Source organism: Poecilia mexicana, unplaced genomic scaffold (genome assembly GCF_051168715.1).
Source record: "Poecilia mexicana isolate PSO_F unplaced genomic scaffold, ASM5116871v1 scaffold_23, whole genome shotgun sequence".
NCBI lineage: Eukaryota > Metazoa > Chordata > Actinopteri > Cyprinodontiformes > Poeciliidae > Poecilia > Poecilia mexicana.
Window position 1 is genome coordinate 11,203,706 of NW_028263392.1, and position 19,441 is coordinate 11,223,146.

Here is a 19,441-nt window from a genome sequence, read left to right on the forward strand (position 1 = left end):
TTTTTGTTTTGTATTCAGCTACGTTATCACTTGGCATGATCTAAGCCTGGCATTTGAATGACACACTGTCACCATGGCTACGTGCCATACGAAGCTTCTACCTCTATAAAAGCTCAATCTTTTAGATTGCCGTATTTCTGATTTTGCTGCACTGATATTTGTAAGTTTAAATACAACTTGCATCTAAACTGAGTTTTGCATAATTTTAAAAATTGTTTTACTAAAAAAAACAACTTTTTTTGCCTAATCCAATGGAAATGAAAGTATCCACGACTTGCGTCTTTCTTCTTTCTGTCTGTCAATAATTCTTGGTATTTTTGTTTCAAATATGTTTTTTTTATAGCTAAAATAATTTAGTTGCACTGCTGATTTGTCTTCTCTATATTTTTCATTTGTTGTCTTCTCTCCAGGTCTTGTCGGGATGTGCCATCATTGTTCGGGGCCAGCCTCGAGGTGGTCCGCCCCCAGAGCGCCAGATCAATCTGAGCAACATCCGAGCGGGGGCCATAGCCCGCCGAGCAGCACAAGGCCAGCCCGACACCAAGGACATCCCCGACGAGGTAAACCGATTTATTCCTGTGATTTATTATTTAAATTGGCCTTGCATTACAGTGGCAGTGCATCTATAATACAGAGCAATGGAAAAGTATTTAAACCTCCTTCAACTTTTTTTTTTTTTGCTTTACAACCACAAACCTGAATGTATTTTACTGAGATTTTATATAAAGGACAAAAACAAAGGAGGTCCAAGATTGTGAAGTGGATTTAAATTATTATTGTCGTTGCCTGGATGATTGTAACACATGAACATGCTTTGGTCGTTTTCAATTGACAGTTGTTCTTGTACCACTTTTGTACGCACATGCATGTGGTTTGATGAGAAGAGGGTCTGCAGCTGTGTAATACAATTTTACCTTTTTTAAATGGAAAATAAGTTACCTTGAAAGCTAAATTAAGTTTTATTTACTACTAATCGCTCATTCAAATAATAACCGCTTTGCACATTATGATTTGATAATCAACTCACCATCTGGATCAGAGATTTTTAGATGCATGGTGTGGGAGTTTTGCATTAATGCCAGCGTTAAGGTCAGGTCCTGACCTTGACCCTTTTAATTTAATTTCTGCCTGCAGTGCACTTTGTACTCAGAAGGAATAACAACAGATATTGTTTCAGAGAGAGAGAGAAAAAGTAGTATTGCAATGTGATACGTTAACATGAGCACTTACTGCATTTAGAAAATACTGCTACACCCTTCTTGCTTTTGAACAAATAAGTTCTCTTATTCGTCTTGTCCAGTGCCTGATTAGGTTTCACTTCCTAACGTTTATTTTTCTTTTTAGCCCTGGGCCTTCCAAGCCAGAGAGTTTCTCAGGAAGAAGCTAATTGGCAAAGAAGTGTGCTTCACTGTGGAAATCAAGACCGCCATAGGCCGGGAGTACGGCATGGTCTACCTGGGCAAAGGTGCACTGTGCATGTTCATTTTGCACCATTTGTTTCCTAGAATAAAATCATGTTACTTGAACTTAATCTTTCTCCTTGTTTGCTAAACATTTCTCCATGCTTGCCGTAGATACAACAGGTGAGAACATTGCTGAGTCTTTGGTGAACGAAGGCCTCGCAACAGTCCGAAGGGAAGGAATCAGAGGAAACAAGTAAGATCGTTGAGCATAAAATATTAAAGCTGTTAGTTTGTTTATTTTGCTTTGGATGTTAATGCACGAGCATGAAATTTCACATGCAGGAATTTCGCTGGTAGCTTGGCTGGAGAAGGGCGATTGTCACTTCATCCCACAAGTTCTGTTGAAAATTAATGGAGGGGGACCAATGTCACCTCTTGTTCGTCGATCCCATAACCATTAAAATCCATCTATACGTCCCCAAGAGGCTGTAAATATTACATCAGGGAGTCATCATTGAACTTGAGTTTATAGTATATTCACAATGTACACGCTGTTTAAAAAACTTCTAAGTGATGGTATAAGCAACCATTCGTCTAAACCCGAAGGTTAGGGTTCTTTAATCTTTTTTTATAAAGCCGTTTTAAAATACTTCTTTCAGAAAATTCTTTATCACGACAGGAAAAATATTAACATCAAAGTTATTACAATAATATTGGTTTCATATGTTCAACATATAAAAACTGAGCATTGAAATTGAACAGATCAGAACTGCGCTGCAGGTCTGCCTAGATTCTGGCACACAGTATTTGTTATTGAGCTCCAGATACTTTCCTTGTTTTATGTAGTATAGTCAAACACACAGCACTTAATCATCTTGTGTTTTTAAGACTTAAACTTTTTTTTATGACTGCAAACATACAACTCCTTTAATCTTTTTAAATATAAAAGCTCTATTTTGCTGTTAAGTGTACTCTGGAGAGTGATTATTTAGCACTTTGGTGCTTTTGCCATTTTAAGGATTTATATTAACATTTTTTCCATCAACACATCCAGGTTTGTGATTCATTTAGTATTTTTGACCTAACTGGTTGATAATCTCTGCATCCAGAAACGATAGGTTTCATTAAAGGAAAACTTTATCAGCAAAATAATATTGTTGCATCACAATTTAGTTGTGTAATACACTGATAATGAGGCCTTAGTCATATACTTTAAGTAAGACTTTATTGTATCACCAAGACTGAATGTTTTTACCTTTAAAGCTTTAACTTCTTCAACCATTTATGTAACAAATATAGGAAATCGCTTTTGGCAGCAGGATGTAAGCTTGTATTTCCTAAAGCTTAAGGCAGAACAACCTTGCAGAATCTATTGGGAGAAGTACTTAAGTCCTCAATTGGCTGACTGAATTTAGATGGAGTCATAGTATCCCAGATGGTGGCAGCATGCCCCTACTGCTATAACGATATCCCTCTGAAACCTTTTTTTTTCTGCCACATTGCCCCAATGCACTAATCCTATAAATACACACCCCATGCTATATGACAGAGTACTGTATGTCTCCCCCAGTGGCGGTATTTGCACACGACACACATTACAAGCAATTTGACTCATGCTGCTGCATTTGTGTCTTCCAACATGAACAGAGATGGTGTGAACATTTTGCCCCTAATGAAGCATTTCAAGCAGCCTGTCCAATGGCCCATAACAAGCACTAATGTAAATGATGCTTTAAGTGTAAGCTGGCATCATTTGGCCAAAGGGGGAGGCCCATTACTCAGTGAAGACTTAGGGTCTTTGTTTTCCCTCAGTGCGTTTTCCTCCAATATCATTACTCCTCGTGACTTGCTACGTTGATCACCCTAACTGTGATGTGGTGATAATTATGGAGGTGATGATAATGGTGATGGCTTCGGACAGCGCAGTTAAACATGTGCTTAGAGGCCGGCTGCCGCCTGCTAACGCGGCCAGGCAATTCGCCCGGCAAGTTGCCGCGGGGATCGTGCACAACTTTGTGTATTTACAGATTTATACTGATGCACACTTTGTCTTTAGCTTCGAGACATGACACGTTCATAATGCTTTAGAACAAGGGTTGTACCGATGCAGATACTCACACTGAACAAATATGGTTCATGCTCATTACTTTAATCAAAAGCAGACTCTGTTATCTCTATGCACATGTATTTATCATTTCAGCCAAATGCTAACGCTAAAAAGTATTAAGCTAATCTCTTAAGCAGGTCATAGCAGAACAGTCCAAGAATGAGTGATAACGAGCAGGTTTTACAGATCATTTATCTGTTAAGGATTGATGGACTATGCTGTTTTCAAAAAGTCCAAAGTAAATAATGCATTCAGTTTAAAAATGACTGTGGGATTTATAAGATGAATTTCTAGCATACAATTGATCCATCTTGGATCTAAAATATCCAGGCCTGTGGCAGTAAGCAATTAATCGCATAAACTGAGATGAGCACAATGATTTTGTTCTGATAGCTTTTGAAGGGCAGTTTTGTTTACAGCGATTTCCTAATCCATTTCATTTATGATTTCTGTCGCTTTTTTATTTCCTCTGATCTTTTTATGCTCGTGTTTTATTTTGGATCTTTAAAATGTCTTCCAGTGTTGAATGTGCTGTGCAAAATTACAGTTTATTAGTCTTTCACAGGGTGAACTTGCATTATTTTGCTATTATCGGTGTGTAAACTTGAAAAGGGTTTCAGTTATTGTTTATTGCAATAATTACCGTGACAACTTACCATTGAGCTAAATCTGTTATCGTGACAGGCCCAACAACATCCATAATGGTGTTCTTTGGAAAAGCTTAGCTTTTTAGAGTTGATCACTTCCTGTGACTGCTGACATTTTTAAAAACCTTTAATCGATTTACTGAGTTGCCTTTGGGACCCAAAATGTTAATTTTAGATAAATTAAAACTCCAGGCATCAGGCTTGATGGGTCGGTTTATAGAGACACCACTCACCGATGCAGGAATGAGGTACATTACCGGGGCTACCAACTTTTACTTTACAGTCTTCCATTGCTCCTGTTTAACTAGAGCCCCGGAGGAGGAGGAGTTGGTGGCTATAAACACTGAGGGGCTGAAAAGCTTTCATTAAAGTCTCACTGTTCAATTACTCTGGAACTCTTGTGCACAGTTTGGGGGGGAACATGGCTTCCTACAGCCTCCTTAAACAACACAAAAACAACAGGAAGCGGTAAAAATGTTTTATCTGAAGTGCGTTTGGTTCCACAAAGGAGCCATACGGAGATGAAAGATGGAGTCCATAGAATGGTTTAACTGGAAAGTATTTCTGCTTGGCCTTTGCTGGAATAGATTTGCTCTCTACTGCACCTTGTCGACCATCAGTTTGATTTGAGCCACTGTAGTGGAGGGAGTTGCTGACCCAGAAGCCGGTGTAGCTGCAAGAAGAGATATGTTTACTATCATCAGTCTCTACAGACAAGGTTATTAATTTTTATTTAAGAAATCTGATTTTGAATACTCTACATCTAAGCTAGGACTTTACAAAATCCGCCTTCCTTCCTTCCTTCCTTTTTTTTTTTTTTTACTTTTCTGATTTCTTTCACTATATCTTTTGGAGCTTTCTGTTCCTGTTTGGCGCTTTTAAATATTTAAGTAGCTTAGTTCTTACATAAAGTTTGACCATCGCTGCCAAGTCAGCAAGAAACTGTCTCAGTTCAGTTCAAAGTTTGTTGTTAAATCATAGCAGTGAGCAGAAAGAACTTGACTGTGTTTTGGGGAATTTGCCCAAAAGCCCAGCTGAAGCACAGCATCGAAATCTTTTTCAGGTCCTGATAATAAAAAGAAAAGAGGATTAATAATATTTGTTTTCCTAACCTTTATTCCCCATCCCATTGTCTTGGTGTGTTCATTCACTCAACCATTCATTTGTCCATCATTTTTCCCTTTGTCCACCTTCAACCTGTCCATCAATTAGTTTTTTTTATTTTTCAGTTCCTTCATTTAGCTTCAGTCTATTCAACTGTGCTTCTGTTTATTCTCGTATTGTCCATTCATCATCACTTCATCCATTTGTGTCTTTTTCCGTTTGTTGAGACGAATGGACAGTCCATGCATCTAGCCATTTCTCCATCTGTTTGTCCATTACTTATGCATCCGTCTGTCCAATCATATTTTTATATTTACAAAGTTGTTCCTTCATCGATCTTTCAATTTATTTCTGTCATTTTGTCCATCTATCCATCATCGTTCTGTTTGTCATTGCATCCGTTTCTCAGTCTGTTTTGTCCCTCAGTTTGTTTGTCCATTTACCTCCCGTCTGTCCGACCATCTGAACTGAGAACTCTGGGAAATCCGAGTCTGGAAAGGTGTAAAAATTTCAACATGAACCATTCATTGTGACTAAACACCGGCAAACTACGACTTTCAGAAAACAAATGAAATATCATCAAAGCAGTCTTTAGTTTTTGCGACGCCAAACTGCTGAAACTATTGTGCAGCTTTTGCTGGTTGAAAAAACAAAAGCCTGCTGGCCATTTAAAGTTGTGAATAATTAAAGCTTTACAAGAGCCCCGAAAAGGCATTAAGCTGCACAATTAAGGAAGCCAGCATGGAATTAATTGCGGTGTTTGCAGGAAGCCGCGTTTGTGCTGCTGGTGTTGTCTCGTCCCTAAGTGCTCAGATACCTTGTGTTTTTAGGCAGTTGCTCATCAGTTTTTGATTTTTATTAGGCAATTATCTTCATACTCTAGAATGATCTTGCTTTGTGTTTAGTTTCTAAGCTGGCAAAAGTTTAATTAATTAATTTATTTTTTTATAAGTTTGAATATTAAAGGTTCGCCAGCAGTTGTTCTACAGTCTCTTTGGAGATTTGACGTTAATTGGATTTAAGAAGCCTGTCCACATCGCACGCAAGCATCCGTTGCAAACATTAAAATTCTATACAGCCAACGTGTGAATAATTAAGATGTTTTTGCGTTCCTTTCTTGTTTTCCTTTCCAGTCCTGAGCAGGCGAGACTCTGTGAACTGGAGGACCAATCAAAGGCGTCCAAGAAAGGCATGTGGAGCGAGGGGGGCGGCACACACACTATCCGCGACCTCAAGTACACCATCGAGAATCCCCGCAACTTTGTGGACTCCTTGCACCAGAAGCCCATCAACGGTAAGGAGTTCTGACAAAGGCTTGGATCATTCTTGTAAAACAACAAACAAGGCAAAGGAAGTTGGTGCATAAACACACATTAAATATTCTTTTTTTTTTTTTTGTCTGTAAAGATTGTCAGGATCGCATCTTTCTTGTAAGACATTCGGCCCTGCTACACTTCACAAGGCCATCCTTTAATTCTCATCTCCAGCCCGCTCGAGGTGCAACGCTCCACTCGATTTATTTCCAGACGATTGCTGGGAACGGCGGCTCAGCTCATTTCACAACTCTTTAATTGAATGGAGGAAACGAGCAGCTGATGGCTTTTCTTCTCCTTTCATCTCTTGTTGCCGTTCGTTCTCGCGAAATTCAGGGTCATTTTGAGATCAGATGGAATTATCCGGCGCGGGCGCTGAAAGTGTCCAAACGGACGCCGCGGCAGAAACCTGAAATACCCGCGGAAAAAGTCCATCTCAAAATCTTGATCTGTGTAAAGAATACTAATTTAAATAGTTGGCTCAACATTCCCAGAGTTAGCTAAAGAAGTTTTGAAATCCATGCAAACATTTCTAAACTCATTAATAATTATGAGCGCCTTTTTTTTTTTTTTTTTTTTTTTGCTGACGTGTTCATATCCTTTGAGCTCTTTCATAGCACAGACTTCAGTATATTCTGTTTGGATGGTATTTATTTTGATTGGCCAACATAATAACTAATATGCATTTGCGTCCTGTCCAGCTGAGTCAGTTGTTTGTAGAACCACATTTATCTGCAGCTGCAGCTGTGTGTTTCTACTGGCTTTGCTTGTAAAGAGACTGAAATTGCTTTCAGTTTTTGCAGAATGTCTCAAACTTTAATTACATTATTTGGGAATGTTAGTTCTTCTTTTTTGAACCTTGTTTCTTCCTTAGATTCAGGTCCTGACTTTTAGTCAGATTTGCCTCGATGGTAACCACTGTAGAAATTTCCCTTTGTTTAGCTGCATTCATCTTGCCATCAACTACAAAAAAAATAATCCTAATATCGTAATGCTGCCACCACCAAATATAAAAATGGGAGTGGTGCGTTTAGGGCGATGTGAAATGTTACTTTTCTTTTGTGTGTCCATCAGATGGCAACTTCAGGCTCATCTAACACCTTCCAGTCATATTTGATAAAAATCTGTTTTTGTTTAGCAGCAACTGTATACTGTCTGACAGGATGATAATGATCTATTTCTGAAATATAATGTCCATTAAAAAGCTGAACTTACCAGGATATTTTTTTCTTCCCTTGTCTTGTTCACCCATTTCTTCCCCTCAGCCATCATTGAGCACGTGCGAGACGGCAGCGTTGTTCGTGCCTTGCTGCTCCCAGACTACTATCTGGTCACCGTTATGCTGTCTGGTGTGAAGGTAAGTAGCGTTGGATGGACTTTAGGATTTTTCAATACTACTTTCCTTATTTTAGTTTTTTAAATGACTGAATAATTGACAGACTAATCATGACATGAGGAGTAACGGCACTTTTTCTTATGCTCCTCCTCGTCTGCTTTGCTTTGACTGATCCGCTAGTGTCATATCTGAGCAACTCAATTCCCCATCCGTCTCTTTCACCCAGTCTAGCCTTGCCAGTAGACCACTCAGGATAACTAATCTTTCTCATCTTGTACTTGAGGATATTAAATCTATTTTAAGGTGTTCTTTGTCTCAACGCATAAAAGCTTGTCTGCTCAACGAGCATTTCATTCATGTGTCTGTTTTTGTGCTGCTTTCAACAAAAGATTTAATATTACAGCTACATCTGTCAGGATATTGGACAAGCACAACAATATGTTTTTGCTCCCTGTATGTACAAAATGCTCCTTTACTTGTAAATGGTAATTGTACGTAAAGGATGTAATTTTACATACTTGACTGTTGTTTCTGGTGCGACTGCAGTGTCCCACGTTCAGAAGGGAAGCAGACGGAACAGAAACACCGGAGCCGTTTGCAGCAGAGGCCAAATTCTTCACCGAGTCCCGGCTTCTGCAGCGAGACGTTCAGATCATTCTGGAGAGCTGTCACAACCAGATCATACTGGGAACCATCCTGCACCCGGTAACACCTAGCGCAAATCAGGCCTCAGTGTTGACACTGGTAGAAAACTAGGCCTTCTGTCTTGTTGTGTGTTTATCTGTGGATCTTTCTCCGTCTCAGAATGGCAACATCACAGAGCTCCTGCTGAAGGAGGGCTTTGCTCGCTGCGTGGATTGGTCCATGGCAGTTTACACCCAGGGAGCTGAGAAACTCAGAGCTGCTGAACGGTGGGGACGTTTTAGAGTTCATGTTTGGTTTTATTGTGATTCTGATACTGAGCAAAAACAAAACAAAAAAAACAAAAACCTGTAAAACATTTTCTATTTGAAATACTCAAGTAAAAAAACAAAACAAAACAAACAAAAAAAGACAATATAAAACAAAATGACAGGTAGTTTTATTATGCTTAGATTCACTGAGATCCATTTTTATCTTCAGCTTTTTAGCTGCCAGCCTCCCTGACCAGTGTTGGCCTTTTTTTATTGGCAGTTTTCTCTTTTTTTTTTTACATCTTTACGCATTGACGTCCTTTTGTTCCTAAGCAAACTGTTAATTTAAGTAAGTGATGGGAGGATACTTCAACCAGAACAGCTGGACTTTATATTCAGTTCATCAGATTCCCTATAGTTGATGCTTGGTTTGTGTACAAGAAGACAAAATGTTGAAATTGGATCCAAAAGTACATAAAATGGGCTCTTTTTCTAATGTTTATGCAGTCTGGTTATTGCAGATTGATATTTTTGACATGTCAAGCATATGTGTTTTTAAACTGAGTTGTACGGGATAAAAGTCACTGAAGTTGGGAAGATTTTTAATGCTGCCTGTGGTCCCGTTCTTCACAGAAACGAGAAATTTGAACAGGATTGTGTAGACTTTCAGAAGCCAGTGTATCGCAGGGCAACACAGAGACAGACAGGACAAACAACCACACACACACACACACACACACACACACACACACACACACACACACACACACCTAAGGAGGATTGCAAGGCATCAGTGCTACCAGCTGCGCAACTGTTCAGCCCTGGGGAACCCCCCCCACCCCCGTTAGTTTATAATTAAAAAAGTCAACTGTTGCAGTTATACACAGTTTCAGTTGTGCTAGGATTATGCTAGTTTTATTATTAGTTCTCCTCACAGATTGCTCTCCATTAATCCTTTGATTTTTTTTTTTTTTTTACTATCTGACTAAAATGTATTTATTTATGTTTTTTGATGCTAGGTCTGCTAAAGAGCGCAAAGTCCGCATCTGGAAAGATTATGTGGCACCTACAGCCAACTTGGACCAGAAGGACAGACAGTTTGTTGCCAAGGTAAGACCCTAAAGTGCCACAACCTTATTAGCGTTTTCTGGCACTTTATAGATTTTAATCTTTAGCATTTTCCCATTTTGTATTAACTTGTTACCAATAAAACTCCCCCACAGATACGCTTCAATAAATAAGTTCCAGTTAATTTAGTTATATAGCTCTGGGTTACAACAAATGTTGCCTTTTGTCACAATAAAAAAAAAAATCAAATAAATTTGAACATCAGTAATTAAATTCAACAAATAAATTTCACTATTCCTTCCCACTCCTTGATATTAGGAAATCGTAACGGTGACGCTAAGTACTGGTTCTGACATTTTTGGACGTTTTGCGTCTTGAACAATATCCTCTGTGTCATGTTTTGACATTCACTGCCGTGAGAAAACATCACACCTGGAATAAAACCAGCAACAGATATTGAATTCCACAAAATCCTTTGTGATGTCAGTTTTGCACATAGTAATATTAGTGATGTTTTTTTTGCAACGTCTTTCACAGCACTACTGGCGGATTTCAAAAATGAATTACTGAGAAAATAAACTTTTCAGTGATATTAATTGTGAGCATATGGAGAATGGTAAGATGTTTAGTAAATATATTCGGGGTAGGAACATTGTGAGGCGAAACAATAGCACTATCATCATGCTGAATATGAAGAAAAACGCAGCAGCCCTCGAAGCTATTTTTCGGGGCAAATGGTCCTTATGTCAATTATGTATCTGTAACAGCATCGCAGTGTGACCTCAAAAGCCAAAAATTCAGAGATAATGGCTTTGGGTGTTATAGACACAGCCTTGGGCACAAAGAAAGGTTCTTAATATCAGCTACAGATGGATGCAGTTCCCTCTCGTTGTCCTAACTTATGGATTCAAACCTGGGAAGACTGACTGCTTGATCTGTTTTGGTGCTGTGGCCTGATGCGATCATCTCCCGGAGATGACAAGTTATCTTTTCAGACTAGTCACTTTAATGTAGTTTAGCAACTGTAGCTGCAAATCATCAGCGTGAACTCGGTCCCTTCTGTTAACATTTTTATAAGTGGAAACTCAGACCTCATTTTGTTCAGAATATATAAGGAAAGTTGAAGGGAGGGGGGATAAAAAAGCATTTTTTTTCTTCCTAAAGCCTGCATTTGGTCTGTGTTCCCCTCCCTCTGTACCCTAAACTTTTTAAGACCCTGAAAAATTCATAGCCAGCCAGAGGGTTACATAAAAGGTGTTGCTTAAGCAATCTGCTTGCAGAAGGGTTTTAATAAACTGCACACACAGAAGAAATCCACAAAACATGGACAGTGTTTATTTTTTTCTCTTATTTGAAATGAATAAAACATTCCCATCCTTCGTGTGGGCTGCTTTATGTCTTAAAATGATCCCATAAAAGGGGTTTGATGCCGGTGTGGGATGGACTGGTCATTTTGGTGTTTACATCAACAAGATGCACTGATGTTCTTTAGACATGCGGTCTAATGGCTTTCAAAGTTTTTGTCTGCAAGCTGAGAAACCTTTAACTGTAAACGTCTATCTTTGTTTATAACTCAGCGGCTGACAGTTGTCATTCAAAACATCACCACTGATAAATCCGTCGAAAAGCTAAGTGCCCGATCGATGGGCATAGGATTACTCAGGCATGTTATTACTGCACTATATTCACCCCAGTGGCATTTGTCGCTAGATAATCCTGCAGTGTAAGGACTCTCAGAAGGACACGTCCATCCATCAATCCCGTCATCATCCAGTCCTCCTTTATCCACGTCCACTCAACTTTTCGCTTCTTATTGCCTGAGTGACGGATAGATGAAGAAGCGCAGAGGGTCTGATTCCCACGAGTCTCTCTAGCTGATGATTTTTCTTTCTTTTTTTTTTTTTGACCTTGTCATCTGTTTTGTCTTTTCTGGCTTGAGGATACAGATGTAGGCTGTTGTCTTGTTCTCCCCAGGTAATTGCTGACCTGCACAACGACGTGTGGGTTAGCTTGTTTTTTCTCATTTTAAAACAAATTGTCAGTTGTATAAAAAAAATCTGGATGGAGGCAAAAATAAAGCATTTCCAATGCAAAAATTATCCACAAGATTAAAAAAAAAGCATTTTGATACGTTTTAACTTATTAGGAACTTTTGGATCACCAACCTCATAATGATAGAAGGATAACGGGGAAGACTGAGACGAAGTTGTGATTTGCACGATTTAGTAACCGGATGTTGATTCTTAACCCAGTCCTGACATTTCTTTTTCTTTTACCATCAATAGAAGTATGTTAATGCTGCAAGTAGGTCAGCCTTATGTTTGGTCCAGAATATGACCCTGATTCACGAACCATGGTGGCTTGATTGTAAAAAGTTTTGGAGGTTCCAGTCGGACATGTAATTAACTGTCCGTTCCAGTCTGTTCTACCCTCTCCATCACTGGCCTCCATGTGTTTTCTGTTGCTGACTTATCCAGAATCCAAGTGGTGATCTCAGCAAAGCCCCAGGTGTGTTTTTTTTTTTTTTCTGCAGCCAGAGTAAAAGGACAGCCCACCGAGGAACAAATGTGAAATAAAATAAAACTTTACTTAATTGAACTTAAATGTTTCTTCTTTGATGACTAGGATCCATTTGGATTACTTGTAATCTGTCGGTAGACTTGAGTCGGCCGCCTTTTGTTGATGCACTCAACAAAAGGCTACTTTTGTTGAGTGCATTAGCTGCACTCTGTTCTGCAATTTAACACCTACTACGACTGACGTCTGTGTCACATTCACGGAAGGCAGAAGCTGAGTTGTTGTATGGATAAATTTAATCCAGTTTTACCACAATTTACAGCAAAATGTATTGAAAAACCAACATTCGTTTTGCCTTCAGAGGTTTATCCATATATTACATAAGTTATTTTTCAGGCCTGGTTTGGCCAGTTTGCAGGTGAATTAAATTGTGTAAATAAGAATGTTGTCCCTCTGAGCTCTTACACAGCATTGGATTGGATTACAGTTATACAGATCTGGACAAGTAAGAAAAATGGTTACCTTTCTCTTGTATCTACCCTTTTCTCCAAGCTTTCCACCTCCTGTTCATCTTGAATTATCCATTTCTTTACCCATCAGTCCTTTTACAGGTGTATCCATCTGTTTTTGCATCACTGCATCCATTTATCCCTCTATTAACCCTTTGGACCATAAATCCACCCATTTCTTTCTTCCTTCCTTCCTTGCTTCGTTCCATGTTTGTATGCTCCATACCCAATGCCTGATCAATTTTACAAACATCACAAGATATTCATAAAACCAGATGGCCAAACAAAAGTCCAGGTCCACCTGAGAAGTTGGTCTCAGAACCTTTTGATGATTTGTTTCATTCAGGATGTGACTTAGGGTGGACGTACCTGGTCAATGGGGTTTATAGCTGCCTCTTTAAAGAAATTCTGGGAAAATCAGTTTTTCAAACATTATATAGAGTTCTGTTTTTTTTCCCCTCTCCAGAATTTACCCACAGTTTTGTTAGCCACTCTGTTGTTCCCCTCTGCCCGGCGACTACACTGAAGTCCTCATCACGCCCTTGGAAACAATCCGAGTTGATGTGCAGCCCTGTAATCGGGCTGACAAAACCATGTCCACTGGCAGCAACACAGAAACTCAAAGCATAGTTGTTTCTTTCAGATAAGGTGATATGACTTGAGTAATGAGCGAGTCCTGGCTAGGCCTTCACTTCCCCCCTCGGAGTAAAAACCAACCTAATAGATTCAGGTGTCAACCAACACATTTCCCTGACAGTCGCCAAGATCCCTCCTGCGCAGTGACTGATCCTGGCTGCTGCAGTTGTCATGTCCTCCTCTGGCAGAGGGTGGCAGTAGATCTCCACCTCTAGCATCAGATTAGACAAGTGAGTCATGCTGCCAGCCTATTTGTCTTCTCGGCCCTCATGGCAACAACTTTCTGCTCCATTTTCCTATCTATTCACCATCTTTTCCTCTGTCTCTGTGCCTGTGATATTTGCACTGAGATTACACTCCGTCTCCCTGGCTCACTCGGTCTTCCCGTGCGTGTTGATTTGTCCCCCACACACACAGACCCTCCTCCCCCCGGTCCACCCCAGCAGCTTCCTATTTCGAGTCTCTCATCTCGCGCTCTTGGACCGATAATTAGGCAGTAAAAGCTAAACCGTTTTTATTCTGTTCCTGCCACATTCTCTCTCTTGGACTTTGCTTGCTTGGGCAGGCCTCAAAATGACCTTGTTACAGTGTGAGGCTGGTGTGTGTGTGTGTGTGTGTGTGTGTGTCACTGTGTGATTGCATGCCACCCCCCCCAACCCTTGCATTTACTCATTGCACCTCCTCTCCCCCTTCCCAGTCTCTCTCCCTTCTGCTCCCTGTGTCTCTGGATCTCTCCCACTCAGTTCAGTGATTAGTGTATGATGTATTTTGGCTGCTGTTGTGGGCAGCCTATTTAGCATGTGGGTTGGTCTAATTTCTGTTCTCTGGTGGCAAATGCAAAGGCGGTCTTATTTGCTTCTGCAGAATAATGAATTTCTTGATGAGCCTGACACACCTGGATCCGTGTCTGAAATTTGTGTTGAGGAACCTTAACTTTTTTTTCTCTCCTTCATACATAGTCTTTTTAATTTAGCACTACTACCACAGCCACACACACACACACACACACACACACACACACACACACACACACACACACACACACACAAAACCAACCACATGGCCCGAACTCCAGTCGACGCATGGCTCAAAGCTGCATCTTTCAATTTGCGGACTTTAACCTGAGCGCAACCTACTCTTGAGCTGCAGTTAGGCTGATGATGAGTGAGGCCATTTAAAGGAGGAGTGGGTGGCAACATGTGTAGAGCGATTGATTTCGCAGTCTCCAGCAAGTGGCCTACTTAAAGGCTCAGGGTTTGGATGCCGTTTCCATCTCAATCACATTGCACCCCCAATCTGTCTTGTTACATGAAAAAGCACATTTATAGAGTGGGTTGAGTTGGAAATCTTTTTTTCTTACCCCCAATATAGTTTATAGGGTGTCTGCATTTCCTTAAGTTTTAAAGTCTTGCATTCATATAGTTAAAATTAAGGCCTTATAATTTATTAAATAAAAAAAAGTATATTAATACATTTCTCAAAGGTATATTCTGTCAAAAGTTTGAGTTGCACTCACACTTCTTCCTTCTTCCGCTAACTAGCTACTAATATGTTCTTGCGAACTAGCTAGACAGCTTTTCTGCATTTATCATGTTTTTTGCCACTGGCTCGCTTCTTTTGCCAAGTCATAATTCAGCAAGATCCTCCAATCATCCCTTGTATTTATAGGTTTTTTGCTCTTGCATTTAATTCCAGGTCGCACTGAAAAACCCTTAAATTTGATTTGCTGAAATTTGTAGACATCCTGGTTTCTAACATTTGTTAATTGAACCTATTTCTGATTCCCTGTTTGAGGCTTATTGTAATGGAATGGAGTCTATTGTCCCTACAAATGACCTAACTAGTACCCAGGTTCCACCTGAGCTGTTGAGAAAGAAGATTTCAGACTGGGTCAGACAACAACCAGAGTAAAGAAAAGCGTTCCTGTAAAGTGATGAACATCTTCCTGTCCACTGTGATTCTTTTTTCTAGTTAATCTAGTAAATTTTTCTAGAAAATCCCTGTAAAATGGGTAAATTTGATGTTGTAATGCAACTAAATGTGAATAAGTCCAAAGACTATGAATACTTTTGTAAGGCACCATGGTTACTCTTGCCTGTCCGCCTTCCAGAGGATGTTTGTTTCTTTTTAAGCCGTTTTTTCTCTTCCACTCTGTCTCCTCATCAACCCTCCCTGCTTCCAATCCCCTAGATAGGCGAACGTCCTCGTCCTGTCCTCTAAACCTCGCTGCCCTACTGGGAGGCCTTAGCTCACTTAGTCAGGACTTCACTCTATCTTAACTCACTTTCGGTGCCTTCTGCTCACGATCTAGCCACACTGTTGTCCTCCTCCTACTTTTGACTGAATCTCTTCCTCTCCATTTATCCTTTTCGTGCTCCTTCACTTCCCATGTGTCTTTCAGACTATCTTCTCACTCGCTCGCTCACTCACTCAGCAGAATGCACTGCTTGTGTTTGCGCTCCTCCACTTCCCTTCAATGCAGGCCTGTGATGACCCAAAGAGTGTAAATGTATTTGAGATGAAGCAGTTTTTTTTTTTTTAATACTTTCTTAGGTTCTTATTGGTGCTTCTCAGACTTGGCTGCTAATACGGCATCCTGAGTTTGTTTTGACAAGTATTGCCTTTTGTCATTGCAGGTGATGCAGGTGGTCAATGCTGACGCCCTGGTGGTCAAGCTCAACTCTGGAGAATACAAAACCATCCATCTGTCCAGCATTCGCCCCCCGAGGAACGAGGGAGAGGTACAGAGAAACCTGTCGGACTGTACATATGATCACCTATACTCACACTGACTTGATGCTTTCCACTTTTTAATACACAGTCAATAATATCCTCATTCAGAACCTTTTCTCTCTCGATTTCCCCCTTTCTTTGATGTGGAGATCCTCCATCTACAAATAATTGATATTAATTTTGACCACTTGGTGGCACCCTAAGTTGGGACACATGCAAACACAGTAAAACACTTGCACACACCCAGTGGTTGCAGCACTGCAGAGTGAGGCTAATCGATTTTTTTTCTTTCCTACCACACTCTACATCTTTCCTTCGAATCCGCTCTGGACTGTGAAAACACTCGTACACGGGCCCATACCACTGACCATGTGACGCTGGGGAATGCATATTTATTGACACGGATGGAAAAAGCTGCGTCTATGCAGTGATGTCGAGACACAGATGTCTGCTGTGTGGGATGTCTCTTGATCATCCGTCTATTTTTTTATTTTTTGTATTATTTCCCCTTCGAACTGAGCTTCTGTCAAGACTTTAGAGTAAAATCTTTGAATCCCTTTTTGTCTTAGAGACTTCATTAGCAGCATGTTTACTTGGAAAGCGATCAGCGGCACCTGGAAAAAAGGTGCAAATGTTATGCATATTTAGAATCAGTTGATGCTATGTTTAGTGTGCTATTAATTAATGAGGAAGTCATGCTTCTCGTTTCTGCCGCTCCTGTTGTAAAAGTCAGCTTGCACAACATCTGTCAGAACTCTTGTTTTGTGTGTGTGTATTTTAATTGTTTTTAACTTCCTCCTCCTATTCTGTGTTGTTTCCTTTTCATTGTTTATTCCCTCCAGATTTTTTTAATTTTTTATTGTTGCCCTTTTGGTTTTTATATCCCGCCCTCATTACTACTCCTTCTTTCTCGCTTTCTTCACTGCCATTGTTGGTGCCTCTAATCATTAAGATGCTGCTTTGTATCTTCCCTTGCCTTTCATCTGTTTTTCTCTTCTCTCTTCTTCACTGTCACTTTCTCCCATCCTTTCTCCCAGGGGATGCACACTGCGGTTAGGATGTTGACCTGCACCACTGTCCCTTTTCTGTGTTAATTCTTTCTCTTTGTGGTTGTCACAAGCTTTTGGGTAAAAAAAAAAAAAAAAAAAAAAATTCTCCCTGTTTAGTCTTTCTCTCTTATTCCTCCGAGCTCACCGCTTGTCCTCATAACTCTTCTGTCCTAGTTTTAATTTTGAATTCTACTTTTCTACCTTTCCAGATTTAATTTTCCATTTTCTTTCATTTTTTTTCTCCCTTTTGCATGTTGTGTTCCATTTTTCCGGTTCTCAGTGTTTCTCTTTATGCTGTCTGTCACTCCGTCTTTTCCTGCGCCAGATGCTTCAGCAGTATGTGTTTTGTGCTTCATTACACTGTCGTATGTTGCAGGGAGCTCCGGAGAGGGGAGCCCAGATGTGAATCTGATGTGTGTATTGTATTGCTGTGACACTGGAACACTTGTGTTCTGCTATTATTTCACCTCATGCATATTTATTCGTGTGGCTTTGTTTCATCAGACTGCTGCACGGATATAAATAAGACTAATCCTGCAATGAAAATGTAATTTCCAAATATGCAGACGGTCATTAAGGCACCTGATTGCATTTTTATCTGATTAAATAGCGATAAAGCAAACAGATGCATACTGGAATGCAGTTTTTTGTTTACATGTGAATTTATTCTGATTTAGTCACTGTTATGACTGCAGATGTGTGTTCCCTTTTTAGATCTTACATTGTGCATAAAATGTTGCAGCCTTTAGTGTTGTTTTTTTTAACAAGGGTTGTACATGGTGCTACTGCTGGTGTTGTTTGTTAGCTAGTTATTTTTGTCTGAGCTAAAGAGCTCCCTGCCTGTCTGTACTGCTGTTGGCTCAGCTTTGAGTGTTGTCGCTATGGCAGCAGTGCAGAGTTATGATAGGTTTGCAGATGAGACCTTTTAACTGGAGCTTTCCTGAAATTTCTTTTAATCGAGCAAAATACAGTGCCTTGCAAAAGTTTTCATACCATTTCGCATTTTTTTGGTCCGTTTTATATCACGGCTATTATTGTCTTTGTTGTGGGATTACTGCACAGCAACACATCATTGTGGTGCAGAAGCAAAATGGGTACATGGTAGCGTTCTCATTTTAATCTGAAAAGCTTGACAGGCTGTTCCATCCAGTCCCCCTCTACTCTGACGTCCCAGATAAAATCCAGTACAAACAGTTGCTGTTGCAGGAAGACGGGAAATTCAAATAAAAACTTAGAAGTTTGAAGCCTTAACATGACAAAATGTTGGCAACTTTAACAGAGCACCCTTTTTTGCATTCAAGCAAAAGGCAGTTTTCTGTCCGGTGTCATTTCGCAGTGGGGTCTGTGCCTGGCCACTAAATTAAGTAAGCCGTTGCTGGATACGAGCTTAATTTCATGCCCTGTCCGCTCACCTTTACAGATGCAGATGTAATGTTTCTCCTTCAGTTACCGGAGGCCATGGTGGACAGTGTAATCTTCCTTTTATTACTGCTGCATGAGTGGTTTTGATAGCCAATAAAATAATTGTAAAGCATCTCCAAATCATCCGCAAAGTATCCGCAGAGAGACGAAAACGCGCGGCTTGTTTAGCCGGAAGCTGAGGGCTGGGCCTCGTGAGTGTCAGGTTGTAATAGCTGTGTTTTTGTTGGCTTTTCAGCCGTGGGGGTGACTCTCATCTTAAGGTCAAGACAAGAGGAGGTCACAGCAGGTATCTTTCAGCCAGAGGCGCTTCACGCACCGACATCATGTTGGCTAACATTGTCATGAGCGAGGCAGTTTCTCCCTTACAGTGCAGCAGATGGACGTAAAGACATTGTTACGGTTTGAAGCGCGGTTTTCACACACACACACACGCACAAAGACACACGGAGACGTGGCTGTTTAAGCTTGGTTAGGCTTTGTCAGGAAACATCTTGAAAATTGGCGTCAGACCATACGCAAAGATGGGCTCAGCAGACAAGCTGTACAGTTTCTGTGTTTATAAAGACATTTCAGATGTGTGCGTTCTAGCTAATAAATGGGGTGAAACGAAACAACAAAAAATAAATAAATAAATAAAATGGCTCAGAGAATTAAAAATGAGAATTTTGTTAATATACTGTTTATGAATATATGCAGATTTGTTT

General features: G+C 40.1%; 1 protein-coding gene across 1 annotated transcript in view; it reads left to right on the forward strand.

Annotated features, from left to right (window-relative positions):
• snd1 (staphylococcal nuclease and tudor domain containing 1) overlaps nucleotides 1-19,441 on the forward strand; it is a 167,479-nt gene that overhangs the window by 2,987 nt on the left and 145,051 nt on the right. Inside the window, exons 2-10 of the mRNA XM_014982396.2 lie at nucleotides 411-560; nucleotides 1,345-1,465; nucleotides 1,575-1,656; nucleotides 6,395-6,555; nucleotides 7,840-7,931; nucleotides 8,457-8,615; nucleotides 8,715-8,821; nucleotides 9,823-9,913; nucleotides 16,170-16,274. Coding sequence (XP_014837882.2) covers nucleotides 411-560; nucleotides 1,345-1,465; nucleotides 1,575-1,656; nucleotides 6,395-6,555; nucleotides 7,840-7,931; nucleotides 8,457-8,615; nucleotides 8,715-8,821; nucleotides 9,823-9,913; nucleotides 16,170-16,274 — 1,068 coding nt within the window. The remainder of the gene's footprint in view (nucleotides 1-410; nucleotides 561-1,344; nucleotides 1,466-1,574; nucleotides 1,657-6,394; nucleotides 6,556-7,839; nucleotides 7,932-8,456; nucleotides 8,616-8,714; nucleotides 8,822-9,822; nucleotides 9,914-16,169; nucleotides 16,275-19,441) is intronic.